Below are 20,540 nucleotides of genomic sequence, written 5' to 3' on the forward strand. Positions count from 1 at the left end.
TTTTATGCTCATTTTAGGATTTATACTAACCGACTCACATGTATTTCCTGGTCCCCACCTAACTTAACCTTTTTCTCCAACCCTGGGACTGGGTGATAGAGGCGGTAGTCCTTGGGGAGAAGCAAAGGTCAAAAGGGGGTGGTGCCAAGTGGGAATTCTAGTGAAGCACCTACTATTTGGCAGAGGAGACGTGGGGCGGGTCGGCACCCCTCTAAGGCAGAGCTCTTACGCCACGCCTGACGCAAGTAAGCGTAAGAGCCGGGGGTGGAGATGTCGTCACCACCCGCCCAGGGTTGGCGGAGTTGCCGCGAGAGGGGCGTCTAGACCCCGCCTCGTAGGTGGGTGGGGAGTGGCAGGCCCCGCCTCGGCCCCTCTGGCTGGCTCCGGCCGGCGTTGCTGCGGTTGTGGCAGGGGAGCGAGTGCGCCGAGCCCCGAAGGATGCGGCGCCCGCGGCGGCCTGGGGGTCCCGGGGGATCCGGGGGTCTCCGGGTGCTCGTCTGCCTCCTGCTGCTGAGCAGCCGCCCGGGAGGCTGCAGCGCCATTAGTGCCCACGGTCAGGAGGAAATGGGGGGGGGGGGGGGAGGAGGGCGGGGGAAGTATGGTGCCGGGAGCAAAACTCGGTGGGGGGTGGGGAGAAGGTAGGAAGCTCAGGTAGAATGTGTGATGTCTGGAGTAGGGTAGGGGGAAGCACTGTGAGATGGGGAAGATGAGAGGGCGACTGAGAGGAAAGGGGCGTAGGCCTGGAGGTGGGGCTGGGAATACGGGGGCGGGACCTAAGAGAAACAGACTCCGGGAAAGATTGCGGGTTTGGGAGGAGGAATGGGGGTGCATATGGACAGAAGGATTTAGAGACGGGCTACAAGACCACGAGAGAAGCAAGTCGCGCCGAGGCGCCAAAGAAGTGGTGACTGGCGCTCAGGGATTGGGGGTAGGGGATAGGGGTGGGAAGAGGCAGCGCTGATGTCCGGGCGGTAGGAATCAGGGTCAAGAGCATCGGGATCCCAGCTCCCAGAAGAGGATCAGACCCAAGGAGGGACCAGGGTTTCTCTTTAAGCCCAGAGAGGCAGATTGCTGCGATCGAATCTCCAATAAGAGGAAGACAGCTAGGGGAGGCGGCAAAAGAGGGTGAAGGGAGAGGGGTCCTTTCCTGTCCCCCTCCCCACAGCCAGGCTGATGCTGACTCACATCTGAGCGGACAGAGACAGTCAGCGCTGACTCATGGGCCGGGGGAGGGTGGGGTGGTGGGGCGCGTGGGGGAAGGGGCGCAGCCTCACTGACGCCCTCCTTCCCCACCTGGTTTGGAGGCCAATACAGGGTACTTCCTGTGGCACTGTGGGTTGGTAGGGTGGCAAATGAAGTCTAGAACGGTGGAGGGGTCAGGTCTGTGGAGATTCCTGACCCTAGCTCCCCTCCCTCCCCCATAACTGCTTCCAGGCTAGCCCTCGGCAGCCTCAGGCTCAGATCTTCAGCACCGTGGACAGAGCCAGCGGCTCTGGGGCCGCTGACCTCAGGAACAGTGTGGGGAGCATTGCCCTAGAGACACCCCACCCTTACCCTTTTCCCACACGGAGGGAAGGTGTGCTAGGGTTTCCATCACTTCTGAGTCCCAACTTATCATAGTTAGGATGCTTGGGGAGATTTGGGGAGGAAAGTCCCTTCTCAGAATTTGGCCAAAAATGTCCTCGTAGTAATTCTATGAGAGTAGAAGTATATGATCCTCTACTACCCCCATGCACCTGGAAGTCTTCTCCCCATCACCCAGTTAAGCAAACTGAGGTTTTTAGGGAAACTATCCAGGCTCTCAGATCCTTAAAATCCAAAGTCAGATCCTGTGCTTCCTTCTGTTAAGAATTCTAGGCCTCTTCCCTACTCTCCTCCCAGCTTCAATCCTTTCTTTGAATGAAAGAATGGACCCCATCTCCTTCCCCCTTTCCCAGCCTGTTCATCCTCTGACCATTCTATGTGTGTGGATGTCTGAGCAGCTCACCTTTCCCCCCACAGGCTGTCTGTTTGACCGCAGACTCTGCTCTCACCTTGAAGTCTGTATTCAGGGTGAGTGAGGCTCAGGCATAGGATTTACAAGATGGGGAACACAACAAGAAAGAAGTGTGGGGGAGGTCGGGGGGGTGGGAAGTGGTACTAGTCCTGGGGAGAAGTGGGAAGGGCCTGAAGGAGCAGGGTTCTGAAGCCAAGAGAGGAGATGGAGAGGATAGTGCCCATTTGCAACCTGGACTTTAGAAAGCCTCTTGTCCAAGCCCCCTACTGACACCACTTTTGTGCTCTTAGATGGCTTGTTTGGACAATGCCAGGTGGGAGTGGGGCAAGCCCGGCCCCTTTTGCAAGTCACCTCCCCAGTTCTTCAGCGCTTACAAAGTGTGCTCCGACAGCTCATGTCCCAAGGTGAGGTCTAGCTGCATTGAAAGAGAGGCCTTGGAAACTTGGTTGTATAGGATGGGGAAGTGAGCGTGCACCTGACTCAAGGGTTTCTCTTTATGAAACATTCTTTTCACACCTACTTCTGGAGCCTCACCTTCCCAGACCTTGCTAGAGAAGGGGGCAAGACAGGAGTGGGAGGTGGAGCCATAGAGATGGGCTGTCCACACTCAGACTCTTTGGAAGAGTCTAGAGGAGGCTTCTAGAAGGAGCCACTGGAAGAGACCAGCATCCGTCTCCCTAGGGCCAGCGCACTTCCTGGAACTGAGTGCTCCAGAACCATGAATCCTGGAGTGCTTGGCCAGATCACTCCACTCATAAAATTCACTCGTTCAACAACTATTTATTGAGGATTTACTATATAAGCTTAGTTTTAGGTGCTTGGGATGTATCAGGGAATAAAACAGACAAAGATCTGTGTGTATTGGGGCTTACATTTTGGAATTTAGGGAGGGAATGCAATATATAAATTAGAAAACATATAGTATGTTTTAAGGTGATAAGTGACAAATATTACAAATATTACAAATATTACAAATATTTGTATTTACAAATATTACAGCATGATAAAGAGGTCAGAAATGGTCGAGTAGGAAGCTTCAGTATCAACCTGGGTAGTCAAGGTAGACTTTTTTGAGACTATGAAATTTGAACAAAGACATCAAGGCAGTGGAGGTGTTTTCCAGAAGGTTATCTGGAGGCAGTGTTTCAAGCTGATCAAACAGCTAGAACAAAAGCCTTTACTAAAGCAGGAGCATGAGTTTGAGGAACATCATGGAGAACACCTTTATGGTGTGGCTATAGAGGAGTGATAGGGAAAGTGGAAGGTGCAGTCAGATAGGTATTGGGGGAAGAGATGCAGATCATTGTAGGGCCTTATAAGAAAACTGTTGTCTTTAAGTAAAAGAGGAACCCATCACAAGGTTTTGAGCCTAGAGGTGCATAATCTCACGTCTACCTTAAAAGGGCCATGCCTGCTGTTGTTGAGAATAGACTGAAGGGAGTCTAGGGTAGAAGCAGGGAGATCATTAAAAGCTACCACAGTGACTCATGTAAGAGATGAATGTTGCATGGACCAGGTGGTTGCAGGGAGGAATTTAAGATGTTCTTTCAAGGGGCACCTGGGTGGCTCAGTCAGTTAATCATCTGACTCTTAATTTCGGCTCAGGTCATGATCCCAGGGTTGCGGGCTCAAGCCCCATGTCAGGCTCTGTGCTGAGTGCGGGGCCTGCTAAGGATTCTCTCTCTCACTCTCACTCTCTCTCTGTCTCTCTAAAATAAATAAAAAATGAAAAAAAAGACGTTCATTCAAGTACAGTGGGAAGTTGAGAGTATGAGGTTGGATTTTGAAATATGGAGTATTCCGGAGTGGAGATATAAATTGCAATTAAACCCATGATGTAGATGAGATAAGCAAAGGCTTTAGTGTATATGAAGAAGAGGCCTAGAGAATTATAATATTAAGAGGACCAGGACAAGGAGAGGAACCAACAAAGGAGACGGAGAAAGGGGAACCAATGAGGTAGGAGGAAAAACAAGAATGTCTCGTGTTCTAGAAGCCAAGTGGAAGTGTATTGCAGAGGAAGGAGCCATCAGTGGTATCAAATAATGATGATAGATGAAATGGGATGAGATCTGAGAACTGGCCACTGGCTTTAGATATGCAGAAGTCACTGGCGATTTTGATGAAAATAGTTTTGGTAGAATAGGTGGGAATAAAATCCTGAATAGAGTGGATTCAAAGGGAATGAGAGGAAAAGAATTGGATACAGCCAGCACAGATAACATTTTCAAGGAATCTTGCTGCAAAGAAAAGGAAAGAAATGGAGTGAGAGCTGGAGAGGAATGTGGGGTCATGCAGTAACTTTTTAAGTTGAAAGGAGCTCCATCATGTTTGTAGGCTAAAGAGAATAATTCAGTAGAGAGCAGAGAAAAATGATCATATAGGAAATAGGGGGAAATTGCAGAGAAGATGTTCTTGAGTAGATAGTAGGGGATGAAATCTAGTGCCTAACTTGGAGGGATTGGCCCTAAATAGGATGAGCTATCTAATGTTCATAGGCAAGAAGGCAAGTATCGATGCTAGTAGATCCTAGAATATGAGTTAAGAGCAGACTATTAATTCAGAAGCAAGGAAGAAGGAATGGGAGTAGAGAGTGGGAGATTATTCCTTTAGAATAGGTGACTGACCTTTCCTGAGAGCAGTTTCATGAAAGGCAAGAGTCAGACAGGAGATCTGCGTCAGCACAAGATAATTGATGGTGGTGGTGGAGGCGGGGGTGGTGGTGAAGGTTTAAAACGTGTGCAGTGCTTTGGAGTTTTCTGAGCACTTTCATTTCCCTGATTGCACTTGATCTTCACAACAGCCCCATGAAGTATGTCTTTTTCCCACCTTACAAATAAAGAAAAGCAAGGTTCAGGGTCAACAAAAATAAGAATAGGAGTGATAATGATGGCAATAATAAGAGAAGCTGTTTAAACTTCACAACGTGACAGGTACAGTTCATACCATTTTACATTAGGTTATTTTAATTATCACAGTCTTAGGAGGTATAAACCCCCATTTTACAGAAGAGAGAATTGAGGCTCAGACAGGTTCAGCAATTTGCCCCAAGTCACACAATGAGTAAGTGGCAAACTTAGTTTCACTGGAGGCAGTCTGACTCCCAAATCTGTACCGGAGACTGGGAAGAGGGCAGCTCAGATCAGCCACCAAGTCTCTGGAGCACCTCCACTGCCCCTCTGCTCTACCAAACTCAGTACACTGCTGGGTAGGGAGTGCGGGTTTGATTTTCACCGTTACTGGGCCCTCGGACTGTCCCGAGCCAACCTCACCCTATCCTGTCCCCTGGCAGGATTGTCCTGGCACGATGACCTCACCCAGTATGTGATCTCCCAGGAGATGGAGCGCATCCCCAGGCTTCGCCCCCCAGAGCCCCGTCCAAGGGACAGGTAGGCATCTTTTCTCAACAGCTCGAGCACAGAAAGGCTGGTGGGCCTGTGGTCTTCCTAATGGACAGAGGGAAGTGGCCACCAACGTCAGCAGCCTAAGGCACAAGTAAAAGAGGTTCAGGAGTGGTCATCTGGCGTGTTCACATGCTTAGTAGGAGCTGAGCTCATCCCCGGGGATCCAGCAAAACAGCAAAAAAATATTTTTGAAAACTTGGACATTTCATAATTTAAAAGAAGCATCAAAGGGTCGGCATGGGACAAATACGAGTTTTGTCGTACTGAAGTTGTTTAATGTTCCATTTCATTGCTATGTGGAATGATATGTGGAAAGATCATCATCTTTTTGTGGTTAGGGCCTATGAAAGCATTGTTCAGACCCTGCAAAGCAGAGGAAAGTAAATGAGGGTCGTGGGGCTCAAGTGATGATACCAGGAGAAAAAAGGCAGAGTGGGGTGGGAGGGTAGAGTCGAGGGGCACAGTACTGAGTGTTTGAAGGCCAGGTGTGGGCATATGAATATAGGGGAAACGAGGCAAACTGTAGCCCCAGTTTATCTAGAGAGGTACCTGGCTGGCTTCCCCTGTACCCGTTCTCTCCTTTTCCATCCCCTGCCTCACTCTTCCCTAACCTCTGCCGCTGTGTTTCGGGGACCCAGGCATGCTTACCCGGGAGGCAATGATCTATACCCAGGCTTGGCCCTCTGGTCCTTCCCCATGCTACTGTCTCTTTCCCTGAGACTACTTCATTTTTTTTTAAGAGGTCAGGTTTACTGTAGACTGCTGAGCCTGTCTGGTCCCACCATCTCTGTGTCCTGTATGCTCTGTACACTCTTGCCCCGTGCAACCAACACACACACATACACTTTGCTTTCTTCCCCAGATCTGGCTTGGTGCCCAGGAGACCTGGTTCTGCTGGGGAGCTGCTTTTACAGGGCATCCCTACTGGCTCCACCCCTGCTGCCCAGCACCGGCTTCCTCAACCTCCAGTGGGTGGCAGTGGTGGGGGGGTGGGCTCTCCACTGTCCTCTCTGCAGGCTGAACTGCTGCCCCCCCCTCTTGGAGCATCTGCTGCTACCCCCGCAGGCCCCCCACCCTGCCCTGAGCTATGAACCTGCCCTGCTGCAGCCCTACCTGTTTCATCAGGTGAGCTTTAAACACCGGCCCCACCCCAACACCTATCCCCGAGCCCTGACATCTGCTCTCACCTGGATCTCTGATTTCCCCACAGTTTGGCTCCCGCGATGGCTCTCGGGGCTCAGAGAGCTCACCCGGGATGGTCAGTGTCGGCCCCATACCCAAGGCCGAACCTTCTGCCCTCTTCAGCAGAACTGCCTCCAAGGGCATGTTTGGGGCTCACTCTGACCACTCCTACGGGGACCCTCCAGGGCCTTCACCTGGTCAGCTTTTCCAGGAATCAGGGCTTTTCTACCTGGCCCAGGAGCTGCCAGTGCCCAGCAGGGCCAGGGCACCGAGGCTGCCAGAGCAAGGGGGCAGCAGCCGGCCAAAGGATTCTTCAGAGGGCTATGAGGAAGAAGGGCTAGAAGGTCACAGGGAGAAGCTTCCTTCTCCAGCAGAGCAGCCAGGTAATGGAGTTCTCAGCATCCATTCCCCTCCTGTGGAGCTGCATTCGGGGTCTCCTTCCTAACTATCCATGCATTCATTAATCTGCCCTTAAAGTCATTCATACATTTAATTAATGTCCACTGACAACCTAATCTCTGCCAGGCACTAGGTGGGCAGTGGGGATACTGTAGGGGGTGGAGCTGACATAACTCCTTCAGCTGGAGAGTCACGATGTCCATAGTGGGCCTGAAGTCTGGTCTTGGCCCTAGGAAGGCCTTTCCCCCCAAAGTGTGGACAAGGGCTGGAAGGTGGAGGGCATCAGTTTCCTGGTGTTTGAAAAGAAGCTCTTAAATGTGCTAGTACCCTCCCCCACCCCCAACACATCCCACAAGTTCATGTCACCACCACCCTCTCGCCATAAGCTCTGCGTCTTGCTCCCAGCAGATGTGACTCTGCAGAGACTGGCATCTGTGCTGGCGGGCTATGGGGTGGAGCTGCGTCAGCTGACCCCTGAGCAGCTCTCCAGCCTCTCAACCCTGCTGCAGCTGCTGCCCAAGGGCTCAGGACGAAATCTGGGTGAGTGTCCAGGCAGAGAAACTAGCAACTACCAGCTCCATGATGGCGTCTTGCCCCCATCTCTCAAGACCACATGGAGCAGCCTAGAGGGGAAGGGTCAGGGTCAGGGTCAGGGAAGGGAGTTCTTTTGAGACACAAGCACAGGGTCATTGCCTGCCAAGAGCAGGAAGCAAGGGAGTGGGGTGGTAAGCTGAGTTAGAGCAGGAAAGAACTGCAGGGTGGGAGTAATGGAAGAAGCCAACAGGGGGTATGAGCAGGGATCACTAGGCACCAAGGAAGGTGGGTGGATGATAACAGCCTCTAAGGAAGGGAGAGGCCAATGCAAAGGTGAAGCCAATAATTGATGGGTAGGGGGAGGACTGAATAAAGAATAGTTTTGAGAGGTGCAGCCAATAACACAGGGAGAAGCTGAGAAAACAATTATAAGGTAGAAGCGAACAGGCTTGAGGCCACGCTTAGGATCAGACCAAAGACAGGGCTGGGTCACTGACTGAGGGAAAAGAGGCCACAGCAGGCTCGGGGCCCCTGGCCCTCTCTCCTGCCCATGTTGTGTGGACCTTGGCCTTGGCCTTGACCCTTTGCCCAAAGTCTTGTTTTTCCTGTCTCTACAGGAGGGGCTGTAAATGTCGGAGCTGACAACAAGAAAGTGAGTTTGTGGCACCTCCCTGGCCCACAGAGCCCCTGCCAGCAAACCCCCTTGTCAAAATCTAAACTTCAGCATCGGGACCCAAATCTGTGTCCTCCACACCTCTTCATTTGGGGCGGCGGGGAGCAGGGGGGGACCCAGGCCCAGGGACTGCAAGTCATTGCCTAAGATCTCACTTTCGGTTGATGGCAGAGCTGGGTCTAGAAACTGGAATTCTCGACTCGCTGCTTTTTTTCACTGTAGTCATTTCAGGCCCTGCTCTGAGGATCCCTAGGCGAAGGGGGAGTTGCAAGCATGCATGCTCCTAGCCCCCCTGTAGCCTGAAGAGCTCTCTCTTTTTCACATGTTGGACTTCTGCGATTTTGTGGCTACACAGAAGTCTAAAACCTATCACCAGCCTGTTCACCTCTCTCCTAACGCCACCTTCCCTCACTCCAGAGGCTCTCCCCACTCCAGCCCCATCTTGCAGACCATTACTGACCACGCTGCACTCATTCAATCCTTTATTCATCCATTCATCCACCTGAGTCACTTTTCTGGGTAACCTCTCTGTGCCCAGTGTTGCCCTGGGCCCTGGGGGGTAGAAAGAAACAAGTCCAGAGGTCCTCTTTAGGGACCTCAGAGTTGGGATGTGGACCCCCATTCCCCTATCCCCTCTACTGTCCAGAGATCATACCTCTATCCTCTCTCTTTTTTTTTAATGCTTATTTGTTTTTGAGGGAGAAAGAGAGGGGTGGGCAGAGAGAGAGGGGGGACAGAGGATCTTAAACGGGCTCTGTGCTGACAGCAGAGAGCCTGATGCAGGGCTTGAACTCACAAACTGTGAGATCATGACCTGAGCCAAAGTCAGACGCTTGACCGACTGAGCCACCCAGGTGCCCCTCTATCCTCTCTTCTAAACAGACAGTGGAAGAGCAGGTGCAGGGTGGACACACAGTGGAGCCTCCGCCCCCCACACCCTCCCTTCCTGGATACCCCACTGCCAGCCCCACTTCCAGTAAAGCCCAGCAGGTGCTGATCTCTGGATCCTCTGAGCCCCCCAAAGCTATTGGCCACCCTGCCACACCGGTCCTGCTGGAGAAGAAAAGTTCCCTGGGCCAGAGCCAGCCCACAGTGGTGAGGCCGCCCTCAGCTCAGCCATCAGCAGAGGAGTACGGCTACATTGTCACTGACCAGAAGTAAGGGCTTCAGCCTGGGGAAGATTTCTAGTCTACCCTCCCGGAGGGGGAGGGGGTGGGTTGGCCTGCCTGGATGGAAACAGAGAGCAGAAATCCAGATGTGAACTGGATGGGGGTTGGAGTGGGGAGTGAGCTGCTCTGCATCCTTGGAGGTGGTTTGTTTCAAGGAAGTAGCTAAAAGGATCCCCGCTTTCCTTTCTCTGCTCGCTCCCTGCCTCCAGGCCCCTGAGTCTGGCTGCAGGAGTGAAGCTGCTGGAGATCCTAGCTGAGCATGTTCACGTGTCCTCGGGCAGCTTCATCAACATCAGGTGGGGCTGGTATCTGGTATCTAGAAGGTAGCTTGAGGGGAGAGGTGGCTGGTGGGACTCAGGGAAGGAAGGGAAGACGAAGTCTTGGTGAGTGGCCAAGGCAGGCACCCCCGCCACACACACACACACACACACACACACACACACACACACACACTGGATGCTGGCCTCCTCCAGCATTTCTTGGGCCTCAAACATCCCTATAGGGCATCTCTGTTCAGCCTCAGCTTCCTTTTCTCATGGGGAGAGGGCCAGAGTTGGCCTCTCTGTTACAGTCTGGGGTCTGTGGTGGGTGAGGCAGTAATATAGCTCCTGTTTGGCAGTGTGGTGGGACCGGCCCTCACCTTCCGCATCCGACATAATGAACAGAACCTGTCTTTGGCTGATGTTACCCAGCAAGCTGGTAAATACTGCCTGGTCCCAGCCCCAGCCCTAGTAGGACATTCCTAGGCCTGTGGCTGATGCCCCCACCTTGAAATATTTCCAGCGCACACAGGCCCTGCCTGCCACCTAGCATAGCATGACAGGGGGTGGGGACCACATGTGGCTGGAGAGAGTCTGACCTACATCTTCCCTGCAGGGCTGGTGAAATCAGAACTGGAAGCACAGACAGGGCTCCAGATCTTGCAGACAGGAGTGGGACAGGTATGAGAACTGAAGAATCAGCTGACACCCCAGAGGGCTGACGTTGCCCGCAAGAGATGGGGGCAAACTTGGCAGGAGAACCAGAGCTGAAACTCCTGTACCTGGCTGGCCCGCTGGCTTTGCCAAAGCAGCCCTCCCCCTTGCAGTTTCCTTTCTGGCCAGCAGATGGCCCCAGTGGCGGCTCTTCCCGCGACCCCCAGCCCCTATTGCTGGACCAGCCTTCCATACTCCTGCTTGGAGTAACGACCTGAGATGTCCATAGCCTTCTGGAACAAAATCTCTATAAATTTTAAGGGAAGATCCTATGCATAAAGGACATTAAATTCAAATATAATTATAAAACATATAATTTATAGATTTTAATTATAGTTAATATTTTGAGAGAGAGTGTGAGCAGAGGAGGGGCAGAGAGAGAGGGAGAGAGAATCCCAAGCAGGCTCCACACTGTCAGCACTGAGCCCAACACTGGGCTCGATCTCACAATCCATGAGATCACGACCTGAGTTGAAATCAAGAGTCAGACGCTTAACCAACTGAGCCACCCAAGCACCCCTAAACTCAAAATAGATTTCTATTCTGCATCCAACACTGATGCCTCCCATTCTACTATTCGATTCCAAGCTGTGTCTCCAAACTTCTCTACATCCATTGTTTAAATGCAAAAACTCCTGGGGTGGGGGGTGGGGGTCATCCAGTAAGTTTCAGGCAGTGCAGTGTGGTTGAGCTGGTCTGATGGGGACTGAGAAGGAGGACCTGGGGTCTATTTGAAACCTTCTGCCTGTGCCACCATGCCCTGCCCTCTCAGCTTTGCCCCAGGGGACACCCTAGCAGGGAGTGTGGCAGGGGAGGACAGGGTTGAGAAACGGCTTCTACCTCTCCCCTGCCGCCACTTCCCTTGATTCTAGCCTTGTTCCCACAGAGGGAGGAGGCGGCCGCAGTCCTTCCCCGGCCGGCCCACAGCACCTCTCCCATGCGCTCCGTGCTACTCACTCTGGTGGCCCTGGCGGGTGTGGCCGGGCTGCTGGTGGCTCTGGCAGTGGCTTTGTGTGTGCGGCAGCATGCACGGCAGCGGGACAAGGAGCGCCTGGCAGCCCTGGGGCCCGAGGGAGCCCACGGTGACACTACCTTTGAGTACCAGGTGTGCAGCCCCAAAAGCTGGTTGATGACAGGGAAATGGAAGGGGCTTGGGAGTCTGGGTCGCACATGGGGTGAGGGTGGGGTGTTGGATGGGGAGTGAGCACACATCCTTGGGAATATCCAGGCAGGGGCTACAGAAGCCCAAGCTGGGTATTGTGGGGGCATTTCGAACGGATGGGAATTGGGAGAAGGTTCCTAAAGTTCTTCCCAATGCAACAATTCTGGGGTTCTGGGATTCCCCTCTAATATCTGAAGTTCTCACAGGCACCCCCCAAACAGAACACCCTTGTAAAGGATGAGGTCCAGGGCAGAAAAGCCTACCCCACAGGAGAAGGATTTCCTATAAAATCAATCAAGGATAAGCCTAGAATTGAACCCAGGACTCTGCTGAAAAGGGTTCAAGGGGCCTGGGACCCTGCCTGATTTTTCTTCTGCAGGACCTGTGCCGCCAGCACATGGCCACAAAGTCCCTGTTCAACCGGGCGGAGGGCCCGCCGGAACCTTCTCGCGTGAGCAGCGTATCCTCCCAGTTTAGTGATGCGGCCCAGGCCAGCCCCAGCTCCCACAGCAGCACGCCATCCTGGTGCGAGGAACCCGCCCAGGCCAACATGGACATCTCCACAGGGCACATGATTCTGGTCAGGACTGGGCCCGGGCCCAGAGCCGGTGAAGGGACAGGATGGTGGGAGAGGCAGGGCTGAGGGTGTGGGCCAGAGCCAGGCTGTGCTATCCCCGTAGGCGTACATGGAGGACCATCTGCGGAACCGGGACCGCTTGGCCAAGGAGTGGCAGGCCCTGTGTGCCTACCAGGCAGAGCCCAACACCTGTGCCACCGCCCAGGGGGAGGGAAACATCAAAAAGAACCGCCACCCTGACTTTCTGCCCTGTGAGTCCTGCTGGCCAGCCTGGCCCAGCCCTCTCTCTGCTGGGAACTCTGGAGGGCTTGGGGGAGGGGCTGGCCGCCTGGCTCAGGTCAAGTGGCAGAGGGACCGGCACCCCAATGACCGAAGGGCACCTGAGGTGAGACGTGGGGTCTGTGCAGATGATCACGCTCGCATCAAGCTGAAGGTGGAGAGCAGCCCTTCTCGGAGTGATTACATCAACGCCAGCCCCATTGTAAGTGGCCCCAGCTCCAGCCCCCTCCTCTGCCCCGTTTTTATCCTGCCTGCATGAACTCCATTACCTTCTGGTCACCATCCACCCCACCTGAGGCCCTGGAATTGTGAGGCCGGGTATCCTGGCATGGAAATGGGGGTTTCTCAAGCTCACCCACATCCTGGCCTGCTCCCTTGGACCAAGCCTCTCCCCAGGAGCATGTCCCATTCTGGCTCATGATGTATCTTCCCTGCCCCAGATTGAGCACGACCCTCGAATGCCAGCCTACATAGCCACACAGGGCCCGCTGTCCCATACCATCGCAGACTTCTGGCAGGTAAGTTCTTGGAAGGAGGGCTTCTCCAGGGACCAGTGGCCTTTGAGGGCAGCTGGGGCCAGCCGGGGCCCAGAGACGTTAGAGTGGAGTCTCTGTCCCTAGATGGTGTGGGAGAGTGGCTGCACTGTCATCGTCATGCTGACCCCACTGGTGGAGGATGCTGTCAAGCAGTGTGACCGCTACTGGCCAGATGAGGGGTCCTCCCTCTACCACGTATATGAGGTCAGCAAGGCCCCTATAGCCAGGGGACAGTGGGAATGGAGAGAGTGGGTGGAGAACCAGTCATACATGTATGAACGTATATGCATATAAACATCCATATGCACACACACACATTCACACATACATGTACATCTACACGTATGTGTCCAGTCTAGGGCCAGAAAGCATTTATAGGGACCGAAGGTGAAAGGTACAGAAACGAACCCATAAAGCCACCAAAACTGAGGTAAGCAACTAAGAGTCAAGAGTATATGAGACAGGGAAGATAAAACCAAAGACCAACATTAAGACCTACTTTAATTGAGCCTCACTTAGCTCTGAGTTTCCTGGAAGCCAAAGCCAAGAAAGAAATACCATCAGTCACATAGGTTGCCCATAGAAGGCAGACACAAACTTTTTCCTTAGGAGAGAGGTGAGGTAGGGGGGGAACTGGGTAGAGGCAAAGCCAGGCGAGGAAAGAGGAACAGGTTCCTGGCACATGGAAGGTGCCCCTCCTGTAAAACAAGAGTCACTAAGAGCACACTAGAAGCTTCTCATCACCAGGTGAGCCCTGAACCCAGAGAGTAGGTATTCCATCATCAGATGAGCACTCGGCAGTCTTTTCTAAACTTTTTAAAAATTGCTGTTGCTCATGGTTAAAGAGAAAGAATAAAACTATAGAAGTCCATCAAGCTTTGTGGTGTGTGTAGCACAGACACTTTGCTAGACTCTGTGAGGAAGAGGAAGGAGAAGCTCTGACCTCAAGAAGCCCGCAATAGTTGTGTCTAGGTGGAAAAACCACCGGTTGTCCTGAGGGGCAGATAAGAGACGCAGACGACTAGGGGGCTTGGGGACAGCTGGGACAGTTGGAGCAGGCAGTCGGGTAAGCTTCTTGGAGGATTTAGAATTTGAACCGGCCTGGGAAGCCGGGAGGATTTGGAGGGGCCCTGCCGTGCTCAGGCCTGGGTTCCCTCGCGGGCAGGTGAACCTGGTGTCGGAGCACATCTGGTGCGAGGACTTCCTGGTGCGCAGTTTCTACCTGAAGAACGTGCAGACCCAGGAGACGCGCACGCTCACGCAGTTCCACTTCCTCAGCTGGCCGGCAGAGGGCACTCCGGCGTCCACCCGGCCGCTGCTGGACTTCCGCAGGTGAGCGTCCTGAGCCTGCGCGGAGGCGCGGCCCCAAGAGAGGCTCGGAGGAGCCGGCGAGAGAGCCCTCCGCACGGCAGCAAGGGGTTGGGGGGGGGGGGGGGGGGCGGGGGAGGGGCGCTCTAGCCTGACCTGGAGCCTCCGCCTCTGACCTCCAGCCGCCGCCATCCAGACCCCCCAACCCGGACTGATGCTCTGTCTGTGCACATCCCTCCACCCCTGTGGTCCTGCTCCGTTTCTGCTCGCTCTCGTTCTGCTGGCTGTGTCCCCCTCGCCCCTTTCTCTCCCTACCTCCCCAGGTCTGGCTCCTTCTCCATTACCCCCCCGCCCCTCCCCCCAGATTCACCTTAGTCCAAGCTCCCTCCCTCTCGCCCTCTCTCCCTCTACTTGGTGCCCGCCTCCTTGCCTCTCCTGTGCTGCTCTTTCAGAGCTCCAGCACATTCCGTGTGTCCCCTCTCCTCTCCTCTCTCACTCCCTCCTGCCCATCTCCCCTTCTTTATCACTTGCTGTTTCTTTGCTTCTGTTTTTCTTTCTCCCCATCTCTCTTTCCTTCTTTTCCTTTCTCTGTCTCCTCACTCTGCCTCTCCCCTCATCTCTTGGTCTCTCTCCCTGGCTGAGTGTGTCCCACTTTTTTATCTCCACATCTCTCTCCCTGCACCTCTCCCCTGTTCTGTCCTCCGTTCCCTTTCTCCACCTCCCTGCCATCTCTCTCTCACCCTCCCTCTGTCTGTCTCCCCACTCTGTCCTTCTTCCCCCCTCCTCCTCTGTCTCTCTCCCTCTCACGGCTGCCAGTGTCATTTTTGTGATCTGCAGCTAGTATTCGCTCTCCAGTTGCATAGTCACAAAAGTGATCATTGGCAGGTGTGGCCGCTGCATGGACAGGACAATCCGATCAGGACTTGTGGGCCCAGGGGCCCCCTGAAGGCTGCTGGGAGAGCTGGGGGCTGGCGGAGGGGGGGGGGGGTTGACTCAGAGGAGACAAACACCATCAAAGGCCTTGCAGAGGATCTCCGGATTCCTGGGGACTCCGTGGAGCCGGTGGGGGCTGGGACAGGAAGCTAACTAGGGGACTTACCCAGTTCTGACAACAAAACCACCACCAGGCCAGTCCTCCAGCATCCAGTCAGTCTTCCACTCCCCAGACAGGTGGCTGAGGAAGGAGTCTGTTGCCCCTAGTGGGGCCTCGCCCACACTGCTGCCCTCCTCCCACCCCCCCCCCACCCCCCCCCCCACCCCCACCCCCGCCTTGTGGTCTGCAGGTGCTGAGCAGGGGTGGGAAGCTGAGGATAGTTTCTGAGCCTCAGGATAATGGTTTCTACCTGGGCTCCCTGATGCCTGAGGCACAGGTGTCTCAAAAGCAGTGCCAGGGGTAATAGAGCTATTTCCTGTTTTCCTCATTTAAAAACTCCTTATGTGCATGGACCGTTTTTTTAAGACTGCACAGGTAAGTTACAAGGTTACATTTCTTTGCTTCAGGCCAGAATTATGTAAACTCAGTTGGCATTAGACAGCCAGAACAAATTGCTGCTTAATCAGTATGGTTCAGTGAAGGTCCACCAGAGGAAAGGCAAAATATATTTTTTTGAAGTGCTAAAAGTGACCCTGAGCAAGTTCCTTGATCTCCCTGTTTCCTTACCTGTGAAATGAGGATGATGACCCATACTTAGGGAGTTGTTACACGAGTCAATGGGATAAAGTCTGTAAAAAAATCTACGTGCCTGGCATACAGCGAGGGCTCGATTAATTCTAGATGCAATTCATGGTCATTCTTATTAAATGATTGGGAACTACTTCGGCAACTTCTGTTCAACCCCAGCTCTCTAACACATGAGCCAATTTGCTAGAAAACCATATGGACTCCTGTAAAACCATTCGAAGTCACCTGGCCCTTACAAGCCTGGGGGAATCAGATGGGAAGGCCATTAAGTTCCAAGTTTCCCCTGAAACAATCTAATAACCCCTAAGGAGATCCTCCCTAGCCCTGGCCCGTTGGGGGTATCAGGCTTCTGCAGGTGACTCTCAAAGCAGAAAAGTCATAAGGGACAAGGGCAGGTTAGCCTGGACCACTGAGGAAGGGACAAACCCCCTGTTCCCTCCTGAGAGAGCAGCAATCAGGGTAGCAGAAAAGAGTCTGGGGTCCAAGTGGACCCCAAGTCTAAATACGACCCAACCACAAAACACCTGTGCTGAGATGAGGCTGATTCAGGGAGACAGACAGCAACATAATGTTCAGAGCTGAGAAGTGATCCTCCCCTGGCCAAAAGAGCTTTGTGCCTAGGTCTGCCTGACCTCACTGCTAGTAAGGACTCCAAGGAGCCTGAGTGGAGAGGGGAACAACCTGGACAGTGGTAAAGGAGGGGCAGAGCAGGAATGTGACAAGATTGCCACCCTTGAAGTCACCAGAAAGCCTGTTCTCCCTGGACTTCTGGCAGAGGTCACTATTAATATGTATTATCATTAACGGTACTGCACTTATCGAGCACCTACTGTATGTCAAACCTTACACTTAATTCTGTACACGAATTATCTCATGTAATCACGGTGAGAAATCTAAGAAGGTTACTATTATTATCGCCCTCGTTTCGCAGGTAAGAAACCTGAGGCTCAAAGAGGTTAAATTAGTTGTTGTTCCAGGGGCACAGCGTGGGCACCTAGCTCATGAAGTGACAGGGCAAGCCCAGTGCCACCCACACCATCTCTGGTTCTTTGCCTCCAGCCCTGACTCATTTCTCCAGCCCTCTTCCCTCCTCTGCCCTGGGCATGTGGGGAGAAAAGGAAGAAAGAGAGGCCCACAGGTGGGTGCTGGTACCCCTCACCCTCACACCCATTTCTTGTTGCAGGAAAGTGAACAAGTGCTACCGGGGCCGCTCCTGCCCCATCATTGTGCACTGCAGGTGCGTGAAGAGGGGCTGTGGGCAGAGGTGGGGAGGAAAGGGGACAGGACAGCCCAGGCCAGAGGGCTCTGAGGTGGGGGCACTCATGATTCCTGCCCTCTCTCTGTCCCCGGGTACATCTCCTATGCATGCTGCCTGCCTTGATGCTGGCAAACTAAAGCCCATGGGCCAAGTTCAACATACCATCTGTTTGTTTTTTTTTTTTTTTTTTTAGTTTTATGTATGTGTGTATGTATGTATTTGGAGGGGGAGGGGCAGAGAGAGAGAGAGAGAGAGAGAGAGAGAGAGAGAGAGAATCGCAAGCAGGCTCTGCGCTGTCAGCACAGATCCCGATGCGGGGCTTGATCTCATGAACCATGAGATCATGACCTGAGCCAAAACCAAGAGTTGGACACTTAACTGACTGAGCCACCCAGATGTCCCACTATCTGTGTGTGTGTATGTGTGTGTGTGTTTTAATGGCCCATGAGCTAACTATGGTGTTCACATTTTTAAATGGTTGAAGGAAAAAAAAAAAAAAAAAAGGAATGTATGACAGAGACTGTACTTGGCCCACAAAGGACAACGTGTACCCTCTGGCCATTGACACAAAAAGTTTGCTGAACGAAAGCCTGGCCAGAGGCTGGAAGGGGCGGTCCCTTCCCCTCCTGCTGCCTTCACCTTAAGACTGAGCCGGGAATCTCCTCTTAGGTTGGCCCACTACCCAAATGACACCCCATGGGTCACAGGCTCCCCACTCAAGTCCCAGTTCCCAGGGCCAAGGGGCTATGACTACTGCCTCCTTAGCTCACTTATGCCCTCCTCGAGCCAACCCTAATGGCTCCACCAGTGTCTTCGCCACCTTAAGCCTCCCGTCTCCTCTGCCCCTTCCCCTTTTCTGCCGGGTCCTGAGCTGAGCCTGTCATCCTCTCCTGTTTCAGCGACGGTGCAGGGAGGACTGGCACTTACATCCTCATTGACATGGTACTGAACCGCATGGCAAAAGGTGAGGACCTTTCCCATGGTACCTGCAGTCCAGCCCCTGATCAGACTTTCCAGAACCCAGGCTCACAGGAGCTCTAGGAGGGACAGGTTGTTACACCCCCAGGCTTTGCCCAATCCTCCAAGCCTCCCGACCCAGGATGCTCCAGGCATTCTGGGTCCTATCCTCCTCTGGACAACCTCCTCTCCGACCTCCAGGAGTAAAGGAGATTGACATCGCTGCCACCCTGGAGCATGTCCGTGACCAACGGCCCGGCCTCGTCCGCTCTAAGGTGACTGTTCCTCTTTGCCTTGACCGTAGCTGCCAGCCTTCCCCAGGAGGAATCCCCCTTCTCCCAAGTGACCTCCCCAACACCCCCTCCCAAAAGCGCCCCTGGTGCACAAGCAGAGGTCGGTGCTCCCCGTCACCATCCTCCCACTGCCCTTCCCCAGGACCAGTTTGAATTTGCTCTGACTGCTGTGGCGGAGGAGGTGAACGCCATCCTCAAGGCGCTGCCCCAGTGAGACCCCTGGGGCCCCTCAGGGAGCAACCAGCCTCTGCTCCCTCTTTGCCTATGTGAGCATCCATCTGTGTACCCACTCCTCACTCCCCAGCCCCACGACCTTGGTCCCTCTTGGGGATGGCCAGCCATCCAAGAGGAGTGTCAGGAAGGGGGAGTGGGAGGGGGCGGGCCCACCCAGCCTCTCACACGTCAGAGCCCAGATGTCCCATGGGGGGAGCTGGCAGACAGCCAGGAGCCGAGGAGAGTCATGGGCAGCAATTCCACCCAGAGTCTTCTCCTGCCTGAGTTCCCTGGCCCCATCTCCTGGAAGCTCCCACTATGTCTGTGTGGACAGAACCGGGCGAAGGGCCGCCACCCCCAGCCCTTCCTGCTTTCCCAGCCCCTGCTGCCTGCTCCCCTACCTCTGTGACGCCCCTGCTCTGGCCTCCGCCCTCCCTGCTTCCCTCAGGCCTCCTCCCCCGCCCTCCTGCCACGTGCCACTCAACTCTCTCCCTCTGGCACAAGAGAACATTTCTAGAAAAATCTACTTTTGTATCAACGTGAAATAAAGTTAGTGTGTCGTGTGTGCAGCTGCAACCTGGACTCCTACGCTTTTCCGGAGGCTCTGCTTCCAGACTCCGGCTCCGGCCTCAGTGGGGAGCTGGGCCCTGCTGCATTTCGCAGGAGATGCAGATAGTGATGGGTGAGCCAGGCTGCAGAGCCTGGTTCTCAAGCCCTGAATGGTGGCCAGGAAGGAAGCAGTTCTCTGTGCTGTGCTTCCCATGTGGCTGGCAGCCTCTCTCCAAGGCGCTCACATACGCCAGCTTGTTGAATCTTCAATCACTAGCCCTGAAGGAAACTCTCCCAAGGAAATGCAAATTATATATAGTGGAGTTTGCAGTCGAACCCGGGCATGCTTAACCTCTTTACTGCCTCTCTTAATTCTAGAACAGCTACTTTGTTCCCTTCAGCCTCAGGAAGATGTACGTCGTGCAGGACTGAGGTTAGGACTGGGCGAGGTGGTACGGGCAAAGTGCCAGCACAACTTAAGCAAAAGTAGCTGAACTCTGGATAGCAGCTTGTAGACCAGGCTTATGAGACATCACTACAGGCATTCACCTGGGGGCAGGGAGCACTTTCTCCCTTTCTCCACCCGCCCCCAACCCTTCTCTCTGTACGTTCCAGAGGACCCCTCACCTGCATGTCAGGAGGCATCCTTGGACGAAGGTGGTGGACATAGAAATGAGGCAAAAAGAGCCTTGGGCCTGGAGCTACTTGGGAATTAAGGCCTCTTAACCTTGCCAAAGCTGTCTCCCCTCACAGGAAAAACAGGGGCGTATATCTGCCCTGCACAGTGAGCAAAGGGACCAGCAGGCAGACCGAAGCGCCCCCTACACCTCACCTGTGCTCTGCTGAGGCTCAACTCCAGTCTCAAAGACTAGATAGAAATGGGCAAAACAGCTATTGGTCAAACTTCCAGCAGATTCGCTCTTTTGAGATAGGGGTTTTAAATTCCTCCTTCAGGGCAGGTGGCTTCCTTGCTTTGAGGAAAATACAGCATAAGCCCTTTGGCAACTGAACATGAAGCAATGCACTTTTCCTGAGATGAGAGAGGGTCGCTGGGGAGCCACACTGCTCTGCTTGACAAGGGAAAGCTGCTTGTGCCATGGCTGGAAGGGCATCACCGAAGTTGTCTGGGGAGGAGGGAGGCGGAGATCCCTGGCTTTGTCCTCCCTAGGCCCTGATGAGTTTGGGGGGCCTGGACTCTGGGTGAGGTGGACTTGGGCCACTCCATGTGGGAAAGGCAGGCCTTTGAGACTGGCCACCGGCCTTGAGGTAAGGGAACCCGGCAGGGCTCAGTCTATGGGCCTCAGGAGTGTGTTATTGCAAGTTATCACGACGTGTTTCGCTACTTTCTGCCATCCACATACTTGCAGCTATAGCTTAGTCTGGTCCTGGCTGTGCT

General features: G+C 53.8%; 1 protein-coding gene across 1 annotated transcript; it reads left to right on the plus strand.

The window, feature by feature from the left end:
- Window positions 1-293: 293 nt before the first annotated feature.
- Window positions 294-18,758, plus strand: PTPRN (protein tyrosine phosphatase receptor type N). The gene is given in 24 exon segments (XM_019445874.2): window positions 294-553; window positions 2,002-2,052; window positions 2,287-2,400; window positions 5,289-5,385; window positions 6,263-6,428; window positions 6,430-6,525; window positions 6,611-6,965; window positions 7,390-7,521; window positions 8,133-8,167; window positions 9,071-9,345; window positions 9,567-9,653; window positions 9,977-10,056; window positions 10,234-10,298; window positions 11,218-11,436; window positions 11,873-12,073; window positions 12,174-12,321; window positions 12,478-12,551; window positions 12,790-12,867; window positions 12,970-13,089; window positions 14,051-14,217; window positions 17,058-17,111; window positions 18,032-18,096; window positions 18,291-18,364; window positions 18,525-18,758. Coding segments are annotated over 24 exon segments (2,940 nt in total). The 5' UTR covers window positions 294-438; the 3' UTR covers window positions 18,597-18,758.
- Window positions 18,759-20,540: the final 1,782 nt, after the last annotated feature.

Source organism: Panthera pardus, unplaced genomic scaffold (assembly GCF_024362965.1).
Source record: "Panthera pardus isolate Hobbes unplaced genomic scaffold, ASM2436296v1 HiC_scaffold_10, whole genome shotgun sequence".
Lineage (NCBI taxonomy): Eukaryota > Metazoa > Chordata > Mammalia > Carnivora > Felidae > Panthera > Panthera pardus.